This window comes from Embiotoca jacksoni, unplaced genomic scaffold (genome assembly GCF_022577435.1).
Source record: "Embiotoca jacksoni isolate LCO1_2020_lvr unplaced genomic scaffold, fEmbJac1.0.p SCAF_16, whole genome shotgun sequence".
Taxonomy (NCBI): domain Eukaryota; kingdom Metazoa; phylum Chordata; class Actinopteri; family Embiotocidae; genus Embiotoca; species Embiotoca jacksoni.
The window spans coordinates 2,430,541-2,458,238 of NW_027185296.1; the positions used below are offsets into that span (position 1 = coordinate 2,430,541).

Sequence of the window (27,698 nt, forward strand, 5' to 3'; positions counted from 1 at the left end):
GTCAAAAGCACTGTTTCCCCCATTACACACAAAACGCAGCTCTGTAACCCAGATCATAGCTGTATCACATGATTGCATCTCACAGACAAGCGGGCGAGCAGTCTCCAGCCACAACCAGAAATAGGTTAAACAGGCTAAAAATATCAAAAACATTAATAATTCAGCTTTTTTGCTAACCTGTACCTCTGAAAAAAAAAATAGCACACTTCTCACTGTGAAGTGGCTTAATGGGCAGGGTGTGCAAGGGATTATTTTGGTAGTTCAAGCAACGTCTCCCCCGAAGAGCCGGTTAGCAGTGGCAGGGAGTGTCTGTGTTTGTGTGGGTGGGGGAGGGGGTGGGGGAGGGCAGTATTGTAATGTCAGAGATGGAGTCATCTGTAACTCAAAGCAAGTTCATGCACTTTTGAAATTTTAGCAGGAGATTTGCATCACATATAGAAGCCATGAGGATACTGCAATTTGTTGATGTAAATATGATAAATTAAACAAATTAATCTAAATAAATAACATTAAAAAAGCATTTGTCTTCTGTCAGCCAGCCAATATATCTTATTTACTATTGTGCATAATTTTCACACAAATGATTCTTAAACACAACAAATATTTGGCAGTTTTACAACACTACTACTGATAGCAGTATAGAGGAGGCCAATGCATACGGGTGTTGCGTAAACTGCATGAAATGAAATGAAATTTCATAATGAAACACATTTTCAGTGTTTCAGTGGGTGTTGTTTATTCTCCAAAGGCAGGTGCAGAGTGCATATCCTGCTCTTTTTTCAAAATACCCTTGGAAGCCAATCCCCTGCGGAGAAGAAGGCTTCTCTAAATATGTGGCTAATCTACCACACAGAAAACTGAGCCGAACAAAGAAGAGGTCTGTCTGTCTGTCTGTGTGTGTGTGTGTGTGTGTGTGTGTGTGTGTGTGTGTGTGTGTGTGTGTGTGTGTGTGTGTGTGTGTGTGTGTGTGTGTGTGTGTGTGTGTGTGTGTGTGTGTGTTAAAGGGGTACCAAAGGACCAACAACGAGACAGAAGGTGGAAAATAACAAATATTGTGTGTCATTGTGTGTTTTTAGCATCCCTGTTTATGAGGTGTGTGTGTGTGTGTGTGTGTGTGTGTGTGTGTGTGTGTGTGTGTGTGTGTGTGTGTGTGTGTGTGTGTGTGCGTGTGTTTGTGTGCATGTTTTAAGGATGTGTGGATTCAGTTCCCTGAGGAGCACTCTACTACAACAGCTCTTTACTGTGCGTGCATTACACCAATATGCCATTACAGCAGACACACACAAATAGATACGCACACACTCAATAAAAAACGGTTCTGTTGCTCTTACACATACTGGTACTGGCAGTGAAGTGATATTGTCATGTGCCGGTATGCCACAGTGCAAGTTATAATGCATATACATAACAAAAAATGTTTTGCTTTCACATTCATAAGAGCCCCCCCGACCTACAGACATTTTATGATACCACTTGCTCCTCCTGGTCATCATAGTGAGCTGATGTGGAAACCATTTCAAAGACAGACCAGGTCAAAGACCTTAAACCATTTGAGTATCAATATCTTTGTTATTATAATTTCAATATATCATCTCAATGTATATGTGGCTTTTTTATTTTAGGCAAAAAAATATATCACAAATACATATTCCTGTAGCACTCAGAGCAGAAAACAAGAAAAGACCTTGACCATGCCTTTTTCAACTTACAATCCACTATGATCTACTTCTTGAAAACACACACACACACACACACACACACACACACACACACACACACATGCACGCACACACACACACACACACACACACAACGCGGTCTTGTTACCCAAAGGCTAAATTCTAACTAGTCCCCTTTTCCTGACTGGAAGGCCTACAATCCTGCCAGCACCAATTGCCTTCATGCTAACCAGTCCACTCCACTCCCGCCCCCACCCCCTTCCTCACTTAATACAGGCACATACAGTACACACGATCACACACTACACTACATTCATACACAGCCAACCTTCACAGAGTGTAGCATTGAATTATTCAGTCTTTGCAGCAGCCAGGCCAGCCTACAAAGGAAGCTTGGCTGTAGACAATAAACAGGTGGATAGCATGCACTCATAAATATTGCTAAATATGTTAGGTTTGTGTCGTTTGTACACACAAATCCAAACTGAAGGAGGGCTGGGCAGTTTAAGGCATGTCGAGGAATGGCTCTGTGGCACGCCAGCCTCGTTTCAGCAGCACAAAGTCAGCTACTCTTCACAACTCAGCCTCGCTCCGCTCCTCGCTCCTCGCTCCTCACACATCCTGTCATGGCTCAGCTGAGCACATACAGGGAGTTACATATACAAATAAGTGCAATCTCACGCACACATATAGAAACACATTTACGTGCAGTCACACAGAACACTGACAGTGCAGGTATGCATGCAGCAAAGGGCACAACGCAACAGTAAGAGAGCAGGAGAGACAGGATTGGAGACGGAGGCAATTGAGAGGGAGGGTATCTACTTAGAGTGTTGACATTGCAGGAGCCCACATGTGTGTGCCGGAGCATAATCTTCTCTCTGCTCTCATTGGGTTTTTAATGCAGGTGCTATTTCCATAAACCTGCCTCCTGAATCACTGCCAGACGCTTACACTCCCCCCAGGTCGAGCTGTAATAATACTAGGAGTAAATGCATGCAGCAAACACATTCCCACCAATGCCTCCAAGACAAGTACTGTTGTACACAATGCTAGCATGACAAAAAGGGGAGGGTGGCATGTTTTTTCGGTGCTATAGCAAATAGACTTGCTGCAGTGACTGAGATTATTTCTTGGATCTGCTGGATTTGAGGAGTGGCAGTGGGAGAGGACGGCAAGTTTGAGGAGAGTGGGGGATTGAGAGGGAGGGGTGTGGGTGGGTGGATAGTGTGAAGGATGCAGGATTTTGTCATGATGCTAAGCTGGGTGGAGTAAATCTCCTGTGGACTTGTGTAGAGAGCTGTGACACTCACAAGCACATTCACCCACTACTGTAGAAATAGCCTCTGTGGGCCTTAACTGTCATAAAGGGATCATCGGGAGAACATTTTAGCGTTCCAGGTCATCGTGGGATCTTTATATTTTATTTGGATTGAGAAAAAGACCAATATTTGGATTATAAAGTTAAGACACACACACACATACTTGTATGCACAAAAGCACTGGGTGCTTATGTAATAGAAAAAGTAGTGCATCTCCATCAGAAGCAAACAAGAACACAAATAATATATTCAAGACTCACTGTCGTGGGCGGTCTATGATCACGGCAAGCTGCCATGTGCACATGTTTTTCGTCCCACCTTTATACATTGCTATCTGAATCTACATAGAGCTGGCTGCAGTGCAAAACCACCACACCATAGACAAACACACAACTAATAGAGCCAAGCAGCACACACCTGGTAAACTGTCAGAGCTTCTCCCATTCTGTGGCCAAACTTATGTCAGGCACTCGTGTCCCCAAGGTTCCCATCACACGTCACCACAGGAATCTATATTCCAGTCCAGTACACTTCCATTAGGCCATACTGTTCCTTTCAGCAGCTAATGTGTAACAGGGGGACAAGGATAATAACAGCCAGGAACGCCAGTGTTTCTTCCTGATAATATTGCATTGTGTGCGTTTGTGCCTCATCATCATGTGCCTCCATGATAGCATCTGAGTGGTACTGGACATGTCATAATTATTGCTTTTTTTAAAGCTACATCTTAAACAGTATAGCTTTAAAAAAAATGTAAGTCATAATCTTTCATCATCAAACCCCCTTTTTTGATACAATGCACAGTCATAGTTAATACTGAATGATAACACTCAGTACTAACCTCGCTTCATAGCCAAGGAGGTTATGTTATTAGTGTGTTTTTTCTGTCTGCAGAATTACAGAAAAACTACCACCCTGATTTCTATGAAATTTGGTGTGAAGGTGTAGCATGAGCTTAAGAAGAACCCATTACATTTTTAAAATCGGTTTAGGCACAAAAACTTGGAATGATAATGGGTAATTTGGGTTAAAATGATGACCTAAATAATGTTGTGCGTTAGAGTTACTACTAACTTAAAGCTATGCAATCTTTGTTGCCATGGCGACAGTAAACATGTTTTTTTATTTTTTTAAACACCAGGAATCGTGTTTGCAGACGGCATGCAAAAACCGATCTCCTACACCCAAATCTGTAACAAACCATCCACCCAATCACATTATATAGACATAATCCAAACTGTGTCACTTCCCCAGGAAACCAGATTGTCATCATTTATATGCTCAGTCACACGCACAAAGGAATCAAAAGTCCACATACCATGCCATGAGAACACAAAAGCCAGAACGTGAACATTTCATGATCACATTATGCTTACTATTTTGTAGATTATTAAACCGTCTCTGCAGTGCCCACCACAATTGTGAATAAATGTGCCGAGAGTTGCCTGTCTTCTGTCCAGCTGCTCGCACGTTTGTTGTCCCAGTTATCATTACTCAACAAAACACTGTTATAACCAGTAACTACGGGTGAAGAAAAAATAACCAGAATTCAAATTTGAGGGCTTTTACATTTAAAGTAATTTTGTCTTTCCCCTCTCAACAGGAAAAACAAAGCAGAAGTCAGAGATTCAGTGCTTTGCCGGAGGACATTACAGCAGAGAATTTGTGTCCAGGCCCTCCAATTGGAGACCTACCCGAAAATACAAAACAGCCCATCTCATGAACATCAAGTTTGTGCATGTTGTCGTCCATGTCTCCATGACGTGCTGTCGTGTGTGTATGTGTGAGTGCTTGTTTGCAGATGCTGCATGAGACTCAGAAAAGCTTGTTAGGTGGTACAATTTTCATACATGGCGCTATTCATTGACAAGTCCAACGCTATTTATGCGGTTTGGCATGAATTCAGATTCAGACATTTAAAATAGCAGACATAGATGAATAACCACACTGGTCAAAACCTCCTGCAAGTGAGCAGAGACGCAGGAGTTAATGACAAAACGCAGACGTAGATACATTAACTCATAACCCATCTCTGGAGAGCTCCTAGTTTACATTAATTACAACTGCATATCAAGCAGGATTTTGCAAACAAACAACTGGCATATCTACTTACCATCAAGCAGTGAAGCAATAGGGGTCATATTGCAAAAGATTTAAGAGCAGAGAGGCTCAAAAGGGGAGGACAGAGGATGCAATGGGAGGCAGTCGAACATACAAACACACAGTGAAGCCTGTATTTTTATATATAAAATATTATACTGATGAATATTATCCTTCCTAAATTTGTGCATTTGTGTTTTTAAATCCCTCCTCAGATGGTGCTCTATCTGCATGTAAAAAGGGTCTACAGGATGTTTAGGGACAGTGGCATGTTAGAAAAGTTGTGGGCTGCTTGTTGTACCTTTGTATGGCTGGAGTATAACAGCACGCACTGCCTGTGTTTCTTTAGACCTCCGGTGATTGTGTGTGAGTGAAGTTGAAGGGAAGGGAACAGTAGAGCAGCCTCAGCCTGACACCCATCAACGTCTGCCTGTTACATTTCTATGACACGCTCTGTCTCAGGGAGAGCAGCGGCAGTGGAGCAGTGGCAAGTGGGGGGAGACAGGAGGATGTGGGTGGACAGGACCGGGTGGGGTAAAGGGAAGCCAGCAGGAGGGCTAAAGTAAGACTGAAAGGTACAAGAAAGGGATTTTTATTTCTCACGAGCGACACATGGCAACTTTCACAGTCACTAAATGTGCGTGTGAAGGAGAAGCTTTCAGAGCCCACGTGTGAAAAATGCAACATGCAGGGCTGTGTCTGCCTGTACAATGATACAATTTTATTTTTGGTTAATAGTTACAGTGGCTGTTTATAGCATTGTTGTTTATAACACTGTGTTTAGATACCTTTCAGAGCCCAGATGGTCTGAATCTGTTTGTCTCTTAGAACACACTTAGCCTGCATTCACACCGAGTCATGCAATCCAGCACCTTCCTGAGATGCGGGCGTGTCCCTACATGGCCCATGTGTGATGTCATGCTGTAAATTTTAACCTCCCTAAACCAGAAGCTGGTGGTAATTCACCTAAAGCTTTTAGGTGAGTTAAAACAAGCATTAAAACAACAAGAGGATGAACTCCTGAGTCCTGCTCCCAACAGATTTTATAAAACTAATGAATATAAAAGACACGGGGCAATTACCAAATGATGTCATTTGTATGTAAACCAAAAATGGTACATTGAGTCCTAATTGTTGTTATAGACAGCATTTGCTAGCCGTACTGCTAATATAACAGGTCAGTGATACTTTGTTTGAATCGACAGAACAAAAATACAAATTTACTTTCAATAAATAATTGGGGTGCGAGGACTATAATGACAGTGTGTTTAAAACTGGTGAAACTCAACGTTACTCTCCGTTATGTTTCGGCCCTTCATGCTGCTAACATTTGTGGCATGATAAAAGAGGTTCTTTGTCCTGTGGGCATCCAATGGTCTTAGCGCCTGCTTGTGTGATTGGCCACCCCAGTGTGACGTAAGGGTGTGTTCCATCAAAAGTTCTGTTTCAAGTTCTTGCCACAGGTCGCTGAGATTTTTTTTTTTTTCTGCACCCCATGTGGTCCCCGCTCCCGTAGCCTAAGCGCACTGTCCCCATTGATTGGGAGGACTGACGTTTCTTCACGCATTGCCTGATTTGATGTGAATGCAGCCTAATTTGAGAAGGGAGAGCAGGCAAGAGCATCAGCCTTGTTAGCATCTATATCTGTGCCCTCATGCCCCTCATTTATACATTCAGCCACATTAACTATTTAATCCCAACGGTAGGTCATCCATTATGGGTGCCCTGCCAAGCTGGCAGGGAGAGATGTTATTAATGAATGTGAGACGTGAGAGGAAAAACTACCTGCAAACCCAAATCATAGACAAAATCAACATAGAGTCAGATCTTCCATTTGTAACACATTACTGAACACAGTTATGACCTCTCATGAACACATCCTTTGGCATTACGTGGAAGAAGTTTTTGTCCTCTCTCTCTTTCTCTCCCTCTGTCTCTCTCTTCCTTCCGTCTTATTATTCAAATGCTGAGCAAAAAAGAGCAGAATAATTCCCTCTAGCTTCACGCTTAGCTAATTCACAGGATAAATGAAACAACTTATTTTTCAAGGAAGTCACCAGAAAAAAACTGTTCAAAGTTGGTAATTGTATTTGCATGCTTAATCTCAAACATGTGCCTTTTGGCTCGGTCTCTCTGGCTCTTTGTCTTCCATCAGTGGGGGTGTTGTTGGCGGTGGGGGGTGAGTGGATCTCTCCTGATGTTTCTCCCTGGTGCAGCCTTGATCTGACCATGTTAAGCACACGCTGCCTCTGTGGGGAGCCACTTTTACACACCCCTCCTTCCTCTTGTTTCTCTCTGTCGCTGTCTTAACACTACCAGGATCCCACACAGATACAGCTTTGCACAGACGCTTACGTACGCACACACAAGTGCAGAAGGCGCAAAAGAAATTATATAAATATAAATGCGGATGAATTCAATAAAGACATACTAAATTCAAATCCACACTCTCTTTGACATTTTTCTGTTCCTCTTTCCAGAAGTGCAGAGCTTTCTATTTCTATGTCATTCTATGCTGTGGCTTCAGGAGTAAGAGGCAGAGTGGGTCTGATCAATGCTACCTCCATCCCCTTGAGAACAGACACATGGAAAAGTTGAAACCAGGCCTTCAAAGGGCTGAGCTATTGATTGAATTGCCTTCCAAAGTGTTTTTCATCTCTGGGACTATACAAGGAGAATGCCGGCTGGTGTGCAGCCGGGTGCAGATGGCATGGCTGACCACCATAGAGAGGAAAGAGAAAGAGAGGAGAGGAGGGGAAGGGAGACAGACACTTACCCCTGGCAGTGTTTTCTGTTCATGGAGGGCGTTTTGGGCCTTGATGGCTGACTCCCGGGCGCAGTAGGTGAGGAATGCACAACCTGCAACAGAGATACAGCACATATGATCCTTATTAAATGAACTTGGGAAACATTGAAATCCAAATTACAACATAAATAATGTTCTGAAATAATGTACACGTTATAAAATGCCATTGTAATTTAAGAGAAATATCAAATAAGAATAGTAGGACATTAATGAGAATAAATTAAAGCAATTGGACGATTACAGTGCACTTAACAAAATTAAAGAACCCAATCTCTGCAGCAGGTCTCAGGAGGTACACTTGAAACACAAACTCCTTGCAGGCATTTCTTGGAATAAACACAGTCAGTTACACGAATAAAGAACAGGCAACCGTGCAAGCCACCAGGCTACATGTGGACAATTTTCTACAATGGCAAGAGGAGAGGAGAGAAAACCACAACAAAAAAGAAAGAAGGAGATGAGCGGATTATTTGGATGAATTGCAAGGCCTGTCCAGCCCCCTCATTCCTGGTGCCATCTTCTGTCCAAAGCTCCCAGCAGCCTGATCAGTGTTCTCACCCTGACTGGTTGTGACAGCAGCGGAGACAAAAGAAACAGGACTGCCGGGGAGTATTGAGGGCAGTAGGAAAGGAAAGAGGAAAGGGTGAGATCAGTTTAGGGATGAAGGAAGGAGGGAAGATACCAACAGAGAAGAAGGGGGGACAGGACATGGTGTTTAAACTCTCTGGGGCGAATGCCTAACCACAAGACTTCAAGTATGCTGCCATGAGTACACACACATACACACATAATAGACCCCCACACACATCTACCTGGAACCACTGTGAAGCATTTACAACATCTGTCATTTTCACTGCACATGAAGAGAAGAGAAGAGAAGAGAAGAGAAGAGAAGAGCAGAGAAGAGAAGAGAAGAGAAGAGAAGAGAAGAGAAGAGAAGAGAAGAGAAGAGAGGAGAGGAGAGGAGAGGAGAGGAGGAGAGGAGAGGAGAGAGAGAAGAGAAGAGAAGAGAAGAGAAGAGAAGAGAAGAGAAGAGAAGAGAAGAGAAGAGAGAAGAGAAGAGAAGAGAAGAGAAGAGAAGAGAGGAGAGGAGAGGAGAGGAGAGGAGAGGAGAGGAGAGGAGAGGAGAGGAGAGGAGAGGAGAGGAAGCAAGAAAGCAGATGGAGTATTGAGGCAATCATTTTCCCCCTGACTATCTGAATAAATAGATTTGCTTGTGTTCTATTAATGAGGTTCATATGGGTTAGCATGCATCATATTTCTGCCACTCTGAAGATGGTTTATTAGCAGCCGCTGCAGTTTGGATCTCATTTCAGCAGCCAAATGTATTCAGTGGGTGGTGATGTATTAAGTGTCTTCACACGAACAATATTCCAATCCATTTTTCTTGTTTCGTATGAGACCCCTTTTACCCAACTCACACCATCTTTTTTTTTGTGCCGTAGCACAAGCACAGCACACGCGTACCTTTTCTGCCATTTCATTGACCCTTGCACTGTGGCTATGTCTCCACTGTAACCTATGCTGGACTGCGTCAGAAAGAAGGGTTAAAATGCCATGTAACTCATTGATCCATTGATTTTCTTGGAACCTGGATTTATTTCTCAGTGCTCAAAGCCTGCGACGTGCGTGTATGTACTTGCGTGCCTGTACATTTATATGCTGCAAACATTTTACCTCTATTGTCAAAATCCCATTCAGCACTTTATTTTCTATCTCACGAAGCTCCTCCTTTTGTTTGTGACAGCTTGACTGCTCACTGCCATACATATCAGCATATAAAAGGCAGACAGTGATTTGAGTCTGTTCAGGGTCGTGACCTTTGAGGTCAGTGACTGTAGCACACAATAGCCTCTCCTGTCCCAGCACCCCTAACCTAATGATTTCCAATGGCCACCACGTAGTAAATCACTCAATCAATCACACCGCTGTCTAATAATTCAATGTCTTTCTTCTTTGTCGACTTGTGAAAAAATACCAAGCCTGTGGAAGTTGTTCTTTTGGGTTTGTTTGTTTCTTAAATGGGTGAGGGTAATAGGAGGGGATGGCTCCATTTTTGGTGGTTGTTTTTCTCTCAGTTTTTCTCTCTCTGGGCTTGTTGTTGTTGGTTTACTTGACAAATGCTTGCCCTATCTGTGAATAAGAGCAAGTATTTTGCATTACAATCACAAACGCGATTTATTTGTTAATGTGTAATGCATAGGGCATTGAGAATAAATTAATAACAACCACAATGCTGGCAAACAAAAGAGAAACATGAACTCCATTTAAATGTGATTCTGTGCTCTTTAATGTATGGCTTAATAGGAATTTGCAGGCCACAGGCAAAAAAGCTTTAACAACTCCATAATTGGAATCCAAACACGTACAAATTGCCAGTGCTGCATTGCATACCAAGTGCAAAAAGTGTGAGTGGGGGGGAGCATGATGAAATTGTTTGAAACACAACAAAAAGCCACTGTAATCAGAGCCTGCTGACACAGCAATGGGGGAAGCCTTCCCACTGTGGAGATGATCCTCTGCATCATCTGTCAGAAACCTAAAACAGCTTTATCTCACACACTGACTTCAGTTCCAAAGAGGAGAAACTCCCTTCCCTTCTCAGCTATTCTTCCCTCTCCTCTCTTCTCCTTTCCCAACGTCCTTCTCATCACCAACACCAGCTCCACGTGTCTGCTCTCCTATTTCTTAATGATGTATTTTTAAGTGTGTGGTGTGTGTACTGGGAAATAAGACTGAGTCTCTCCGTCTCCGCTGTGTTGAATTGGCATGCAATTAAAGAGTCTTACATGGAAAAGAGAGAGTCAGGGGGAGAACGGGTGATGCAGTAAGTAAGAAGTGCGTTCCCGCTCAGTCGTGGGTGTGTCCACTGGGTCTGTAAGCCACTTCCTGCTCAGCTGTCTTTACGTGCCAGGCCTATTTGTGCCGAACCAGATCGCATCTCTGAAGCCGCTCAAAAATACACAGATTGCACCTGAAGTGTTAAGGTTGTAGAATTTAAATATGTTCCAGCTAAACACTGCACACAGATCCGGCCTGTAAACGCTAAAAGCAAATTAGAGGCCCTGTCCATCCACAGGGGTGCCCCAAATGAGAGAGGAAAAGAAATGTCAAATGATTTACTACTTTTACTACTTGACTACTTATTTACTACTTTTAAGTATTTTTACTACTGCACCACTTTGTACTATTCTCCTGGTTGTCTGCCACATCACTTCAGTGGCATCAATAATAGTTACGACTAAATTAGATGTTGGATTATTACATTCAACAACAAAATAAAATACAAGTTGAAATTTTCAGTTTTTCTTTCTCTCCTACTGGCAGTGAGCCAGTTATCTGGCTATGGTGAGAGCAACTGTTGTGCCATCAATGTCTCCTTTGCCACTCAATGGTTTTGCCGAATTACAGTAGGTCCTTCCAAACTCCAAGTTTTGTCCTACTGCTTACAACTGCTTGTGGAGTCTTTCCGAACAGTTCAATACCTGTAGCTATCATACAGCAGCAGGATCGATGTGAAGATGTGGCAGCAATAACAGCATTAACATCGTCCCGGTGCGACATTGTTTGTTGTCAACTATGATACACTGCAAATGATTAAATGATCAGTTGTAATGCCTGACACTCAGTCAGGAAGCCCAACGTCACTTAGATTTGTGTTTGGGAAATCATGAATTCAACTAACAATGTATGCATCTTGATTATTTGGGGTAATACTATGTTGTGTTTCTGTGAAGATAAAATTGTATATTCTCAAATACAACACAAACTCTATTCTCCCAGGGCTTTTTAAAATTATTTTTCACTTAGATTTAACCCCTGGTGGTATCCATCCAGATAATTTGGTGTTTTGTTGTTGTTGTTGTCACTGTCCAGGTTTTGTAGGTTTGTAGAAGAATGGAAGAATTAAAAAAAGAAATAAAGCATTTAAAATTCAACAACTTTTCAGAATTACGTTCTCAGTACAAGTACCAGTACATTAGTCTGTTTCATGCAATATTTCCTCCTGAAGAAAAACAGTCCATATAGCCACAATGAGGTCTGCTGAAATTTCATCACTACTATTGGAATCCCTCACCCGCCTGGCAGCATCATTAAAAAAAAACATCCAACAGAGTTGGCAACCCTGTTTAACTATTATGAGAGTGATAGAAATGCCAGGTGATAAAAAAAATTGTATTGTTAAAAAATAATTTAAAAAATAATTAATGAATGATGCAACAGTCCATCGAGTGTGAAATCATTTTAAATAAGTATGATTTGCTATATTTATGTTGTTCTGCTAAGTTTCCTTTTCCCAGCTCTTAAAAATCCCAAGTGCTGTTTCTCAAAGACAGTTTTGACCCTTTGAACTCTGAGTGTCATTCATTTATAAAATCCCTGCATTGCCCTTTGACCTTTTGTGGCTCTCACAAATTTTACAAAGGTAATTTCCTCTGTTTGCTGATTTTGCTAATATTTGTAAATTTATTGGCAGGAATGCAACAGAGCTACGCTCTGAGTTTGGCACTTTCTTTCTTTATTTTGTTAATAATAATGGTATCAGGGTAATAATTTCTATGAACCCAACCAGAAACAGAGATTCATTCTGCCACTATGGTGACTGATACAACAAGCTGTGACGTTAACTGCAGGAGCTCAATATGACCATCCTACTTCTGCATTGGCACTGGGCATCATTTGTATGCGGCAGAATTGTCAAATATGAATGCAATTCCTAGGAGACTGGGCCGGTTTAAACCACCACCTCTCTCTTTTCACTCCACCTTTGCTCCCTTTTCTCCATCTCCTTGCCCCAGAGGAGCCAAGCTGCCCCAATGTAATGAAAAAGTGTGAACTTGCTCTCACTGTGGCATTTCCTTGGCCAGAAAGTGTGAAGGTAGCAGAAACCGAGCCAGTCCTGGCACCGGTCTCGCCTGCTCCCTCACACATCATTTGCACTCTTTGGAAAACGCTATCACTGTGGGTAGATTACTTGCTTACTTCATTTGCTGGCATGTGGGGCTCCGGGGAACTGATAGCCTTTCAGAGGGGTCGTATGCTCAAACACATATCATCAGCAGTGATACAGCATGATTATGACCTAATTCATTGCCAGTCGGTGGGGGGGCTGAGCTGCGCAGATTGACCATGAGGGACGGAAATTATTTCATTCTCAGCACATGGAAAGAAAAAAAACAGAAGTTTCATAGAGACGAACAGCTGGAGTTGGCAGGGATTTTCCAAAATGCTCTCAGTCATTGTTCTGACAACAATATTTTCTTTGCCTGGGACTAATGGGCTTGTGATGACTGTGTAATAAAAGAAGTAGCCTAAAGTAACCAGTAAACCTTAATGAAGTCAGACAGTCACCTTAAAGGGAGCCAGCGACTTTGCTCCATCAACATCTCCTGATCCTGAATCTGGCAACACTCCTCCATCACTCTGTCGTCAATCACTCCATCCCTTCATCTCCGCTGTGTCCAGCTCCAAATCCTCCTCCATTTCGCCTTTCACTACCCCTCCCATCATCCCTTCACCTTGAGCAATAAGCTGGGGGGAGGATGAATACTGCAGAGCACTGAGAAGTGTCCGTGTCTATCATGAGGACAAGAAATAGTCCCCACACCCTCCCTGGTATCCTGTCTGACCCCTGACTAGGAGACCTCAGCCATTGATTTGTTGCTACTCGCTCACATAGACCACACTAGCCTCCAAGAAGCAGTCAAACAGATCCATAGGCAGCCTGTCCCAAAGGACTGCCTACGTGTGTGTGTGAGTGAACATAAGTGTGTATTCACAGAACGTATACGATACATCCGTGTTAAGGCGTGGCATGTGATGCCTAATAAGTGTGACAAATGCAATTTTTTTTTTTTTGCTAAAAGGCTCTGTCCATGTTTCAGGATCAATACAGGGCCAAAGGAGCCATCACAACAATACAGGGAGACAGACTTTGGCACCTCCACAACACTCGCAATCTATTGTGTTGCTCTGAGGTTAAATAGTTCTCTTAGGGCACAAGTGGTGCTTCATGTAAAATCCAGCTGTAGAGAGTATTTCTCTTAAAAACTGACATACTGTTTGTACTTATGACTAACGTGGGCGTAGCAGCATTAAGAAGGCTTAAAACAGTACAGCTCCAACTAGTTCCTGATAAAGTTCCTAAGGTAATGTTGTTTGGCAGCAGATGCAGTTTCTGTAGGCGACATGACAGATTGCAACCGGCTGCCCACCCCCAAGCTGGCCAGAGCTCTTTCAGTATGTGGCTGGATAACACTTATGATGCAGCACTTTGGCATCTTCCGCTGTTCTGTAGCCTTTAAAGTAAGCCTTGACGTTTGTATACTATCCGGATACTTTATCCCTCTTTTGCTATTAAAGCCATGGCCCGATCTATAAATACATCCAGTGCCCTGCATCCCTGATGAGCGAGCTAATTGACACTGTTAATGGATGGAGTTTCACAGAGCTGTAAATATAGTGTAGCTTCACACTTACTGCCTCCTGCCACGTTACTTCTGGGAGGGCAACAAGAGTTTACCTGCCAAGTCCCGTCTCTCCAGCCCGTCGTTTCTCCCTCCCTCCCTCGCCTGAGCCAAATCTGCCCCGGCCAAAGGGATTTACAGAAATCAATAAAAGTTTCTCTGAGCCCCCGGCCCGAGTCAAAGTCGGAAAACTGCATCTCTTCCTCTTCATATACTGTAACAACCTCTTAGAAAAACAAACACGATCACAAGAAATGAAACAATAAAATCACTCTCACTTGGCTCACACTATTTGCCTCCAGCTGTATATAGTGAAATACAGTGTGGTATATATTTCCACTGATGCACAATCTGCATTTAATGCATCTCATTGGCATTTTTGATGCAATATTCCGAACAGTGTCTGTCATCTTTCAAAAACCTGAAACCTTTTGAGACACATCGATTGATCATAGCAAAGCCACAATCGCAGGTGACTGGCAGCTCCAAACTGACTGCAGACTAAGAGATGGATCAGGTTCTCAGTCACTTTGATTTTACAAATTGAAAGTTACCTTTTAAAGACATCGCTTCAAAGGCCCAGAGGTTGCTTGGATGGACTGATTGAAAGAGGGATGAGGAAGAAAGACATGAGGGGGAGAAAAAAATACACTACCTGGCTAAACCACACACACACACACACACACACACACATGCACACACACGCACATTCTTCATCAGTATACTGCTATACACAGACAGAGGAAATACTAATTACACACAGCTTCTTTGTTGTTCTTTCCATTTAATGCTTTAAATGTAAACTAACATGCTGTATTCCTAACACATAACCAAAAAATGTGACTGTATGTCGTCTTTCTTTCTTTCTTTCTTTCTTTCTTTCTTTCTTTCTTTCTTTCTTTCTTTCTTTCTTTCTTTCTTTCTTTCTTTCTTTCTTTCTTTCTTTCATGTCACCACAGGACCTGTAGAAGAAGAATAATTAACACTAATGGTGTGACTAAGAAGCAGGCACCAGGGTGTTAATTGCATTGACGTATATTTCCTAGTAACCACATCGAGCCTGGAGGATTCCAGAAATACTGTTCTGCTCATGACCGGGTGGACAGGTGGACGGGTGGACGGATAGACGTATAGACAGGTAGGCAGGTAGGCAGGTAGGCAGGTAGGTAGGTAGGCAGGTAGGCAGGTAGGTAGGTAGGTAGGTAGGTAGGTAGGTAGAAGATAGGTAGATAGATAGATAGATAGATAGAGAGAGAGAGAGAGAGAGAGAGAGAGAGAGAGAGAGAGAGAGAGAGACAGACAGACAGACAGACAGACAGACAGAGAGAGAGAGAGAGACAGACAGACAGACAGACAGACAGACAGACAGACAGACAGACAGACAGACAGACAGACAGACAGACAGATAGATAGATAGATAGATAGATAGATAGATAGATAGATAGATAGATAGATAGATAGATAGATAGATAGATAGATAGATAGATAGATAGATAGAAGTCTTCTGAATTAAATCCAAAGAGCAGACAAAACAGATATGAGAGCCCATCAGACATTAATTAATTTGAGCAGTCTTTTTTAATTAAGCCAGATCTACTAGTGAACAGTGAACCATAGATCGGGTGCCATGTTGGAACTCGTATAAAGCCCCTATACTCTGCTCATTCAACCAAATTAACATTTGATCATCAAAAAAGAAAACACAAATTTAATCTTTCATCTTGCTCTTCTGCAATATTTGGCATACAATTTGCTTGTATCACACACACCCACACAACCAAACACACAGACACACAAACAGGAAAAAAAATTTGTGGCTGCGATACATCTCTGGTACAAAGCCTCTGACCAGTTTGTGTCACTGGCAATAAAGCACAGAGACTGTTGGCTTCAGTGTCGCTCCTTCAGTGAGAAAGATAGATGGAAGCAGTGAAGGGAGAGATGGAGCGATGGGAGGGATAGGGGGAGGGTGTGACGGGGTTGGGGAGGGGGGGACTGGAAACGAGGGGGACATGGCCCTGCAGTTGCCCACAGATGCTCCCTCTGTCTCTCCGTCATTCTCTGCCCCTTTTTGAGCACTGTATGGGAGCAGTCTTTTGGGGGAAGCTGGCAGGCAATCAGTGATGTCATGCCAGCAGTGCAGCGATGGCAGCTTAACCTATTTTCGGAAATACCACAGAATTTCTATTTATAACCGTGCTGAGCAGCATGTATCTTCACACATCCCTCATGGACCTGAGCATTCATAGACATTTTCCAATCGAAAATGTGCCTCGCATTTTGGGGATTGCTTAATATCTGTAGAAAACAAGGTCCTAATGTTTGTAGTGCTGCTTACCATAATTGCCACGCTACAAAGTAGAGCACTATTTATGTTTGTCAAAATACCAATATTTTTTTTTGATACCTTTTATTTTGTAATTATTTAATAAGAGCTTCATTATTGCTGTTTACATTTGATTGGTAAAAACAATAACCATAAAATAGTAAATGACCATCCATCCATCAAGATCAGTGGTAGAAGGTGTAGTATTAGCACTAACAATAGTAATAATATATTTGGAGTACGTATTACTGGTGTTATTAGAGGGATTTTCTTATATCAGCAGCTTTCAGGTGATTATTCTATCTGCCAAACTTAGCCTCTCCTCCTCTTCCTCCTCCTCCTCCTCCTCCTCCTCCTCCTCCACTACCGTCCATCCATCCCGCCTTCTGGTGCCCAAACTGCACTCAGCCCGTCAGAGGCATCCTCCTCGTCCCAAGTGGAACCATCACTCTACTCTCCCAGCGCCTTAAGATAAAAGCTACTATTTGTTTCTGCATCTCTGACAAACACTTTATCTTTTCCCTTCCACTTATCTATCTGTCCATACATCCATTGCCCTGTGCCATGTGTCTGTCTGTCATTTGCCTTACGGGCCCTGCTGCATACATGTGCCCTCCTCCCTGTCCGATTCCTCTCCGTCACATTGGGCTGCGTGACAGAGAGGGATTGGGTGACAGTGCTAAGTCATATCCACAAAGCTTTGTGTTCGCATGCACTCTCAGGCAGACACGACATTTATGCATTGTTCATTCACACCAACATCAAGGGCTCAACCATTTGGCAATCAGAGAGATGTGACAGCTTGACTAATCTGTGATTGTTTTTTGGCCAAAACATGGGGGTTAGCGAGCTCTCCAAGGGCACAGTACTATAAGGCAAGACAAATAACTTATTATTTTCCAGGCTTGTACAAGGCTTTATCGCATGAGTTCTCCTGAACCATTCCAAAATGGAGAGGGATTATCACAAAACATTGCATTAAAATCTCCTCTCTCCCCTCTCCCTTGTTATTTCATTTTCCTTCTAAAATGAATCTGTGCCCAGCCAGGCTCAAACACAACATTAAAGAGCTTGTGCTATTCTAACAGAAACCACCAAACCCCTCCTGCCTCGCTCCCTCCTTTTTTTTTTCTTTTTTTTTTCCCTCTGTGCCTTTATAGCCCCCCTCATAAGAGTACACTCTGCTCTGTAGGCAATGGCACTCTCTGCTAAGCTACCCATACAAAATAGATAGGCTTCTATCCCTCTATTTAGACTGAGGAAATAGCTGTGACCTTTGTGCATGAACAAGAAGGCGGTATACTTCTGCCAACTCTACCGTTAGAAAATAAATATGCCCTGAACCACACCAAAAATAATTCAACTCAAAAGCACTCTTTTTTTTTAATTCAAGTTTATGAACAATTTTAATGAACTAAAATTGACTTCTCATCTTGTTCTATTAATTATGTCAATAATAACAATTGAGGTGCAGAGCTTATATTAAAAAAAACAAAAGAAACACTGAATACAGGCTGCCATTGAATAAATCCAATATATTTGAGATGCAAAAAAGTGTCTTCAAACACCCACGCTATTACCGTCATGCCTCCAAACATCATACAGTGTCCACAAAACCCACAATGTAAAACAAAGCACCAAAGAGCTTAATTTACTTAATGAAATGCACAACCGCTGTAGGTTTCATAAATGAGTCTCTCTGATAAAGTTGGTCCATGTTTTCCCTTAGACCTCACAGTACATTCTCTCACGTCCGCCCCTGCTCTTGGTGCCCATTAAGAGCAAACATATTCCACAAAGGTCACAGAATAACAGCACTTCCAACATACTGAAAGTATAATATACTGCGAGCCATAATGAATGTTGCATCGGTGCAGGAAATCAATCCATCTGAAAGGTTCTCCCGGGCAGGGATTAAGGGAAAAAGAAGTGGAGACAGAATAAAAGTCAGGTGAGTCTGGCGTGCGGACACTAACCTCCAGCAGAGCTCGGCCTTGTCAGCATCTAAGATTGCCAATCTCCTTGGGAAACCAACAGAAAAGAGCAGAAGAGAGGAGGAGGCAGCACTCCTCATCCTGAAGTCAAGGCCCATAGCGCCTGTCAGTACCAGTTGAGCTGCTGCATCTTTTATGAGGAAAGCCCTGTTGCTTATTACAATATTTACAGACGTTTAAAGATTGCGAAGCGAGTGTTGTTACTGCATTAGCATGGCTCGGTGGCCTTCGCTCACTAGCCCTGACAGAGGATTTTATTCTAGATTTGTTAAATCGAATCACTGCACAAAACTGCAAGCAGACGGAGAATTATTTTTCCTGTGACTCAGTGTTCACAGATGGAGGTGAATTTATTTCTTCTTAAAACCTTTCTGAAATTGTTTAATTTCATTAGCAACCCATACTGTCTAAAGATCTTGGCTACGCTGGTATCTGAGAGGCCTGTATTATTGTCACATGGCAATGTGTATGTACCATCCACGTGACATCTACAGCTTTGTTTATGGTCTGTAAGTGGATTTATCCCATCTGTTTCCTCAGGGGAGATGCTGTCCTACAGCAGTGCCGTGATCTTTGACACTTTCCATAAGGTGCACACAATATGTAGATGCCTCACACTTCCATATTATCAAGGAGGAGAGAGAGAGAGAGGCTTCAACAAATCAGAGGTTAGTTCAGTCAAACCCTTTAAGTTAATACTTTATATAGGAAAACCACAGTCTCATAACACCCTATCCTTTCGGTTTGGTGCTTTGGTACCTCTCTTCTCTTTAGCGAGAGGAGAACTCTATCCGTCAGACTTATAAAAACATTAAAAAAATAAAAACTTGAATAAATATTTATTCAATTATTCTGTGATTTAATGTGCTTTTGCTTGGCCGTGGTCTACAGCAAAATCTCCATTTATAAATGCGTTAACACAGGGATACCCAACACAAGCTTAATATTGATACCCGGGCTGCCTTGGCTGGCAGATTGTTGCAGCGTAGGGATTGCTTCGTCAGTCTGTCTGTCTCTCTGTCTGCTGTGCTGAATCACGTATTCTCTTTCCCTCTGATTTGATTGCATGTTACTTAACTGCATGACGGCATCCCACAGGATATAATCTGTCTAGAAACGGATGCTTTTCATATATGCATCCACATTTTCAAACAAGAGCTGTTAATTTGGAGAAGTAAACAAAGCAAACGCACAGAAACAGAAGTAGAGCACCCAGCGCACATAAAAAGGAGCGTTGGCTCTGCATACATGCATGTGTATAAATGTGTAAGTGTGTGTTCTGCATGTGCTATAAGTAGAAGCTAATTAGAGCCAAAGGGAGAAGTTTTCACAGTCTGTGATAAATTCAACATCAGGAAATCCTCTACCTATTAATACCAATTGGGCGACAATAATTGGCAGGCCATCGACAGCGTGGGCAGAATTAATCATTTGAAGAGGCAGACTAGACTGAATTTTTAATTGGCAGAGGCAGCCACTGTTTAGGGAGGCAACCAGCTGATCACCCAAGAGACTGCTGCTTCAGACAATGCACATTTGCTAATCCTCTTGAGTCAAGTTATTATGGCCATGCATTATTATCACGCTTTACAAACTAATTCCATGTTTTCCCTCATGGATTACCAAGGGGAAAAAATAGTTGCATAAGAAAAGAGGAAATAATAAACACGGAGCACAATGTGGATGAAATGAAAATCAAAATGACAGAATAAGTGCAATGACTACAAATGCACAACACTCAGTATAATGAAAATAGTGTGCGTGCAGGCGTGCATGCGCTCGCGTGTCACTATGTCCATCAATGGCTCTGTCGATGTGAATGTGGCTCTTTGAGGATGCTGTGCCAGTGTTTCCATCAGTATGCATACTCCATAATCCTTTTTCTGCTTAATAACACGATTAGCTATAAAATAATCTCATCAGAGATCATTGACATATTAGAGCTTGATCATGTATTGTTAACTGTGCAGCCAGGCTTCGTTACATTTTAAGTCATTTAGTTTGACTGAACTGTGCGTATCTAAAATTAATTCGTTGTTTGTAAGTTCATGAAAAAAGGGTAAATATTCACTTTGAGGAGTACCCTTAGAATTTTTATCATTTTCACTTGAGAGGTTACCTCATCTACAGTCACTGCATTTATGTTTTATATTGTTTTGATTATCCATTTAAACTGAGTAAATTGTAACAAAACTTATGATTGACGTTCAACGGATATAAAAGTTGACAGGGTTTTTTTGTGTGTGTGTGTGTGTTTTTAAAAAGGGATTTCTCTTTGTTACATGTCTCTTTTGAGTTTGTGTTTTGCATTTCAAACTGACACGGGACCTACCTGAGGAAATGATCATACAGACTCTCACTGAGAAGAAGCGGTACATCTCAATTATAGATTGTTTGAAAATAAAAGGTTTTTTTCCCACTTCTTTTACTTTACCACCAGGGGAGGAATGATGTAATAAACTGAGGATAGTTAGAACAAATATATGAGCAAATCAGACAAAAACTTTTTTTTCAAATGTGAGAAACAATCTGGTTAAGCAATTAATTCTCTGTATTAATTAAAAAAAAAAAGGTCTCCTAGTAATGAGCTCCTGAATTAATGGCCTAGTTGAAATTGTGTCATGCATTTCCCTTGAATTGTTCTGCATGACATCTATCAAAGATCTGTGTTTTGTATTTAGAATGGAAATATGTTATGTGTATGTTGTATGACTTCAGAGCATAAATTGTCTCTTCCAAGACACATGACGACATGACAATCACTCACGAGCCAAATACTGCAATCATTATGCAACACCGGGCAATGACATTTTGGTACATGCATATACACACACACACACACACTCGCATGACAAATGGCGATGAATATCAGAATAATGCCATAAAAAAAAAAAAAAAAAAAGTCTTTCTTTCTACAAGCTGACAGCATCAACTGTAGGAGCGTCATCCCTTGTACTGTCTATGGCAAATAGACAGTAAATGATAGCTTGATTTAACGGTGGCTACATTTAGCATGAAACCTTCACAAACTTTAACATTTTGAGGCAAAAATAGGGACTTAATACTCTTGTGCTTTGCGGCAGATGGTGGACAACCTTTGTCATGGTAACACATCTCACAATTTTCTGATGGGAATTTCATACAAGACATGACAGGGTTTGCAATGTTTGCAAATGGCATTTACATTACTGTCATTTGTCTTTTCCAAATGTCACTGCAATAAAAGCCTTATCTCCTGTACAAACATCTTTCCCATATCAACACCTGCTCTGCAAGAGTGCAGAAGCCAGAGGGGGAAACAGATTTTTTTTTTTTTTTTTTTTAAAAGGCTTTTTTTTTCGTGACAAATATGATGATAATCATGGTTAACTGAAGGTTTTTGGTCTGTATGGGGTGGTTTTAAAAAACACAAATGGAATCACAGAACCGTAAATGTTCTACACAATCAATATACTCTAACCGTCGTTCTCCCCTTGGATTATGAATATGGTGTTACAAATGTTGTTTGTATATTGTCCCAGTTGTTAAATTTTTTTTTGATTACAACAAAACTAATAATTATGGTCACAGTCATTGTTATTATGAAAGTCAGTGATCATTTCCACCAGTGCAGCTCCCATGTGATTTGTAGGCTGTGGCTGAGTGTACACAACAAAATTTAAGTTGGGTGAAAGTGTTGATGGGTGAAGATGATGATAATGGTGGTGGTGGTGATGATGATGATGATGATGATGATGATGATGACGTCTACAATAAAGGGATCAACGGGAGAAAAAAGGGGGCACGTATTGTGAGATGGATTTCCCACCCAGGCAGTGATCTCCACACTGTATATTCTTGATAACCAACTTCATTACGTAAGATGGAAGTTGTCATTGTACGTATAGGGAGCTGAGAGGATTTACACCCTCTTCCTCCCGCAGCCTTCCATTTCAGCAGAAGCAGCGCAGCATCACTGCCCAGGCACTCTGCGTGGCGACGTCCGTCATCTTGTGACAGTTCTTGCGCCCTTTGGAGACGTTGTAGTACTGAACTGATTTCGCTGTGTCGGGTTTGCAACCAGCTCGCTCCATTCGCACATGGGGAGATGTTAAAGAAAGCATATGGATGAATAAATGATGCCGCCCCTCCGCAAAAGATGGGACTGGCAAGGGAAGGCTCTTTAAAAATGCATCCTTTCCGAGCGCCTCTGCCCCACTTAGGAGCGTGTTAAGAAAATACTCTTCAATTGCCATGAAATAAAGAGTCATGCGTGCTACTGAAAGCACTCAGAGCATTTGCAGATCTACCTTTTTGGGATCATATAATATATGGAATAAATACAAATTCTCATAAAGTCATTGTGCTGTCAAAAATTATTCAGAACTTGCTTTTTTACGCAAAACGATCCTAAATGGGACAAAATAAGAAACGTCACGAATGTTAGATGAAAATGTAAAAGGATGAGCAATGATGAACATGATGATTCTGATGTACTGTTTGAAAGAGAATTTTAGGATGAAGCTTGATAACACGTAAGAATTGAAGTGGCAAATATACCCATTTCACTACAAATCAGTGAGGTATTACAAGTAATAATCAGCAATTATTAAGATTATGGGCCTCGCGGCCATTTGAGGGGCGACACGTTACCTTTGTGCATGCCGGTGTATCGATCCTTGAGAACTGTCAGTTCGTGGATTTTCCCAAACTGTTCAAACAGGGGTTTCAGGTCTTTTTCCTCCAAGTTCCGCGGTATCTGCCCGATAAACAGCTTAATGGCATCTTGATCTTTCATGTTGCCGCTCTCCGGATGAATTGAAATGGGTTCTGACCCGTTCATGGGTTTCGGAAATGTGATCTGAGGGTACTGGTGCTGATGTGGGATAAGTAGTAATGGTTGTTGGGTCGGTGGTACCCCCGGTCCGGTGAAAACCAGGCTGGAGTGAGCGGGCTGGGGCTGCTGTGGATGGTGCTGCCTTCTTGTTTCAGTCTGAGTGAATCTGGCCATTCTGAGCTGGGAGCAGAGTGGATAATAATGACAACACACACACACACACACTGTGAGAGAGCAAGCACTCAGCTGGAAACCAGGCTGACTTTCTATCCGACACACAACACACACACGCACACACGATGAGGCAGAGGAGGGTGATATTGGCGGAATACGCGCACACGAGCGATATCAGACACTCTGGAGCGACACCCAGTGGTCTTTATTAAGTACTTCAACTCAGGCGAGGCAGTTCAGGCAACAGACAGGCAAGCCGGTATTTTTTGTTTTTCAAAATATGGATTCAGACCGCATTCTTAAAAGCGATTGAACATACTGCGTTTCCTTTGTTGAAGAACTAATCCAAATCATTTACTTTAGTAAAACTAGCAACACAATGGAAAATATTCATTATGCTTTTTTCACAGCTGAAAAAAGTACATGTAAGAATGATGGCTCCATTCTCTTTAGGTGGGCCAGGAAAATTTGGCAACAATAATTTAGTTTACAATTTACATCAGCACATTTCCTACTGTGAATTGTCTAAATGTGTTTTATGAAAGGCCAATTACAAGAAGATATTTATTAAAACATTTCAATTCAAGTAAATGTGAATTGGCAGTAACGCGCACATAGGTCATACAACACTCTTTCATATTACTAATTACAATTAGTGTCTCAGTGTCCCCACAGGCAAACTGAGTCTCAATCATTGAATAAAATGCAGACATGCAGTAGCCTAAAGTTAGGTCGGATGCAATTTAATTGACAGTTGCAGAAATGTTGTAGATAAATGGTACAAATGGTGCAATATTTCCCTCTGAAAGGTGGAGAAGTATAAAAAATTGTTTTGGTACCTTAATTGAACTTCAGTCCAGTAAAGTACTTGAGTAAATTTCCAGTTGTGTCTTCTGCTACTAGATCTTAAGCAGGGATCGAGCAGTTCCTATGGTGAAAACAAATGGCACATGGATGTCAAATAAACTTGGATACCAACTATATATCCAAATGTCTTCTATTAATGTGTAAATTACTTTGCAAAAAAAAATACCAGTATATTTGCAGACCACTGCTCAACTAGGTCTATGATATGAAGCATAAAAGATAGGTTCAGGTTGTTTTTTTTTTTTATGTGCATCTAAATATAATGCTCAATTGTTCATTCTTTCAATACATCAAGATAGAAGAGATGGAGGTCCCATAATCCTACCTCTGTGTAAAAATGCACTCCAAAGTTGAGGTGAAGTTGGATTTCAGCACCCAAATAAAGTGTCTCCATTTTTCTGTGCATGAAATTTGTGTTTCTTTGCCTCCAAAGCAATCAGCAAGGAAACTTGGTCTGGCAAAACCCAAAAAGGAAATTTAGAACCTAAAACACTTCAAATTTGGAAGATACCCATTGGATTTGGCTAATTTGGACTCTTGAATATTTATATAGGACTCTGACATTTATACTGGATTTCTACACACAACAGGGACTGACAATTTTTTTTCCTCCATGTAGTTGTGTTAGGGACAGACCGCTTGACAGCCAGTATTGAGAAGAGGAATGTTTACAGAGATCAATAACTCTTTCAGCACTTTCGTTGTACATTGCATGTACAGCTTTAATGAGTACAGGCAGTGTTGAAAAATCCAAACCTATCCATCAATAGACACTTTCTGCTAAATAAATCATAAAATATAAATCGAGGTTAGAGGCCAGTTTAAATGAGTACACAGTGGAATTCTTGACGATCACAGCACAACTAATTTATGACACAATATACAAAAGAGAATAACATTAATCCATACAATAGGAAAGAGGATCATTCCACATTTCTTTGACCTCAGGGTGTCTCACAATTTCTAACCTCTAGTGTGAAAGTTTTTAAAACGACGGTAGACACAACAGGTTCTTAGCTGCCCCTTAAGAAATGTGACAAAGAGTTATTGATTTTTTTCGGACTGCTGCTAAAATAATTGGATCAACATGCAATATTACAATAGTATGATATTAAATTGTCCTCTCTTGACTTTAAGATATACAACTAATAATGAAATAGATCCCATGATTTATTTTGTTTAATATATTTTTAAGTTTTAAGAAGTTTATGGGATACATGCTCATTATAAAATATATGACTGTACTCAATTTAGGTGACTGGATTTCCTTATACGGTCTGGCTCACTGTGGTGACTTACTGGAAAATGTAATTGAACAGAGTCATCAATTTTTGCCTCACCTGTGCTTTTCCTGCTACAACAAGTTCAAATGTGTGCAGTAAAAAAAGGTCTATCGGTCATCAGATTGAGTCAAGGGACCAACAAAGATTAACCATAATTAAGAGAATTACTGTAAGTACTTTTCAAATAGTGTGCAGGCTAATCCCCCAAGAGAGAGTTTATTTGCATCATTTGCCTTCTCTTTGCAGACACTGTCAATATCACTCAGATTAAAATCCCACATGAAAAAGAAATACTGAAATAAAAACAACACTGAGAAAAGTACCGCACAACTGTGTAGGTAGACTCGGCAACTTGGCCACTAACCATGCTTTAAATAAAACACATCTGAAGGATACATTTCTAATTACAGCCTATTTAACAGTGGATTAAATGAAGTGATATACTGTCTGTGACAGCAGGCTCAAGGCTGCAAGGTGAATCAATACTGCTGGCTGCTGCTGCTCCTCTTGCTGTGGAGGAACGGCACCACAGGAGTGCCTTCCCAGAACCTCCACTTCCGAATATCTGCATCACTGTGTGAGCAGACTGCCTTCAGCTGCCTCTGTTGTTCTGAGTTCAGCAAGAGACCTGAAGAGCAACGGAAGCCTCTCTTCCACAGGGCCTGGTAGAAACAGATTGGTTGACAAAGTTTGGAAAAAAGACATGCGAGGAGATGGCTGTTTTCTTTGGGACAGAAGTGGGGATCATTTTATCTTTACTGAACTCTGCTCATAATATTTCTTTTTGCAAAGTCCAATAACAGCAAGTGCAGAGGGAACGATGTGAGGAGGCAGGGGTACACATTGACATTAGCTGTCAATAAAGCAGTGGGTGGTAATTCCACAGACACAAAGCATTTTTTTCCTATTGTAAACTTGTTCTTTTGAAATGTGAATGTAATTCTTTGAAGCAGTAGGTCCCAGAAGGCCATGTAAGGAACGGTCGCTGTAACCGCTGTTTGTTTTTCGATTTGCGCGCCCAAGTCAAAGTGTTATTTTATGCTCTGTTCATCGTGTTATAAATGTATTGATTAAAAGAGGCAGGGCACTCACTGAATGTGGCTGGCTGTCTGAATGAGAGTTGGCAGGGACAGAAGTCGATGTAGATGTGTTTGGCGGATGGCTCAGCATGTTAGCCCGCTTACATCTGTAGTGAGGAAACAAACAGGGACGCAGTGCAGCTCATATTGAATAAGAGTAGTGAGCTGTCATGGCACTGGCTCAGCGGCCTCTGAGGGAGGTTGAGTGGCTATTTTTAGGGATGTGGTCAACACAGGGGGAGGGGGTATTGAGAACTTCCACTTCATGGTTTTTTATTGACCAATGCCATTAGTGTTTCGCCAAGCTGAAGGCAGAGACAAGAAATCAATGAAGGTCACACTATTAGAGCGAACTAAAAAGTTACATACAATTTAACTTGCTGGCGTTTATTCTGCTGCTTGTTAACCAGTGTGGACCCTGGGAAGGAGGCAGCCCGGCTTGATCTGTTCAGCTTGGGAAGTCTGTACGGTCCAGAGGGAGGCAAAGGCTGCTAGGGGAGTCATTTTGCATTCTGTGTGCTCTCGTAGACACACAGTAAAGACAGACAGACATACTCCCACACACACTTCCTAACTATCCAACTTCAAAACTTCAACATTGTTCTCCACATTAAGGAAATCACTTACATAATGCAGAAAAAGCTTGCAATGGATATGAACACACATTGTAAAATGCCATATGCCATGTATTTGTTGAAGTCAGTGAGTGAATTGGGAACTTGACATAACAAAATTTGTAACACTTTGCCATGAAGGGAAAGCACTTCTCTGCTTGAGCTGGCACG

The 27,698-nt window shown here is 41.6% G+C and overlaps 1 protein-coding gene across 12 annotated transcripts in view; it reads right to left on the bottom strand.

Moving 5' to 3' along the window:
* celf5a (cugbp, Elav-like family member 5a) overlaps window positions 1–23,797 on the bottom strand; it is a 187,879-nt gene extending 164,082 nt beyond the window's left edge. For all 12 annotated transcript variants that reach the window (XM_069150198.1, XM_069150195.1, XM_069150196.1 and 9 more), the window contains exons 1-2: window positions 23,327–23,797; window positions 7,878–7,960 (exon numbers count right to left, since the gene is read on the bottom strand). In XM_069150198.1, the coding sequence (XP_069006299.1) occupies window positions 7,878–7,960; window positions 23,327–23,684 (441 nt within the window). In that variant the 5' untranslated portion in view covers window positions 23,685–23,797. The remainder of the gene's footprint in view (window positions 1–7,877; window positions 7,961–23,326) is intronic.
* Window positions 23,798–27,698: the final 3,901 nt, after the last annotated feature.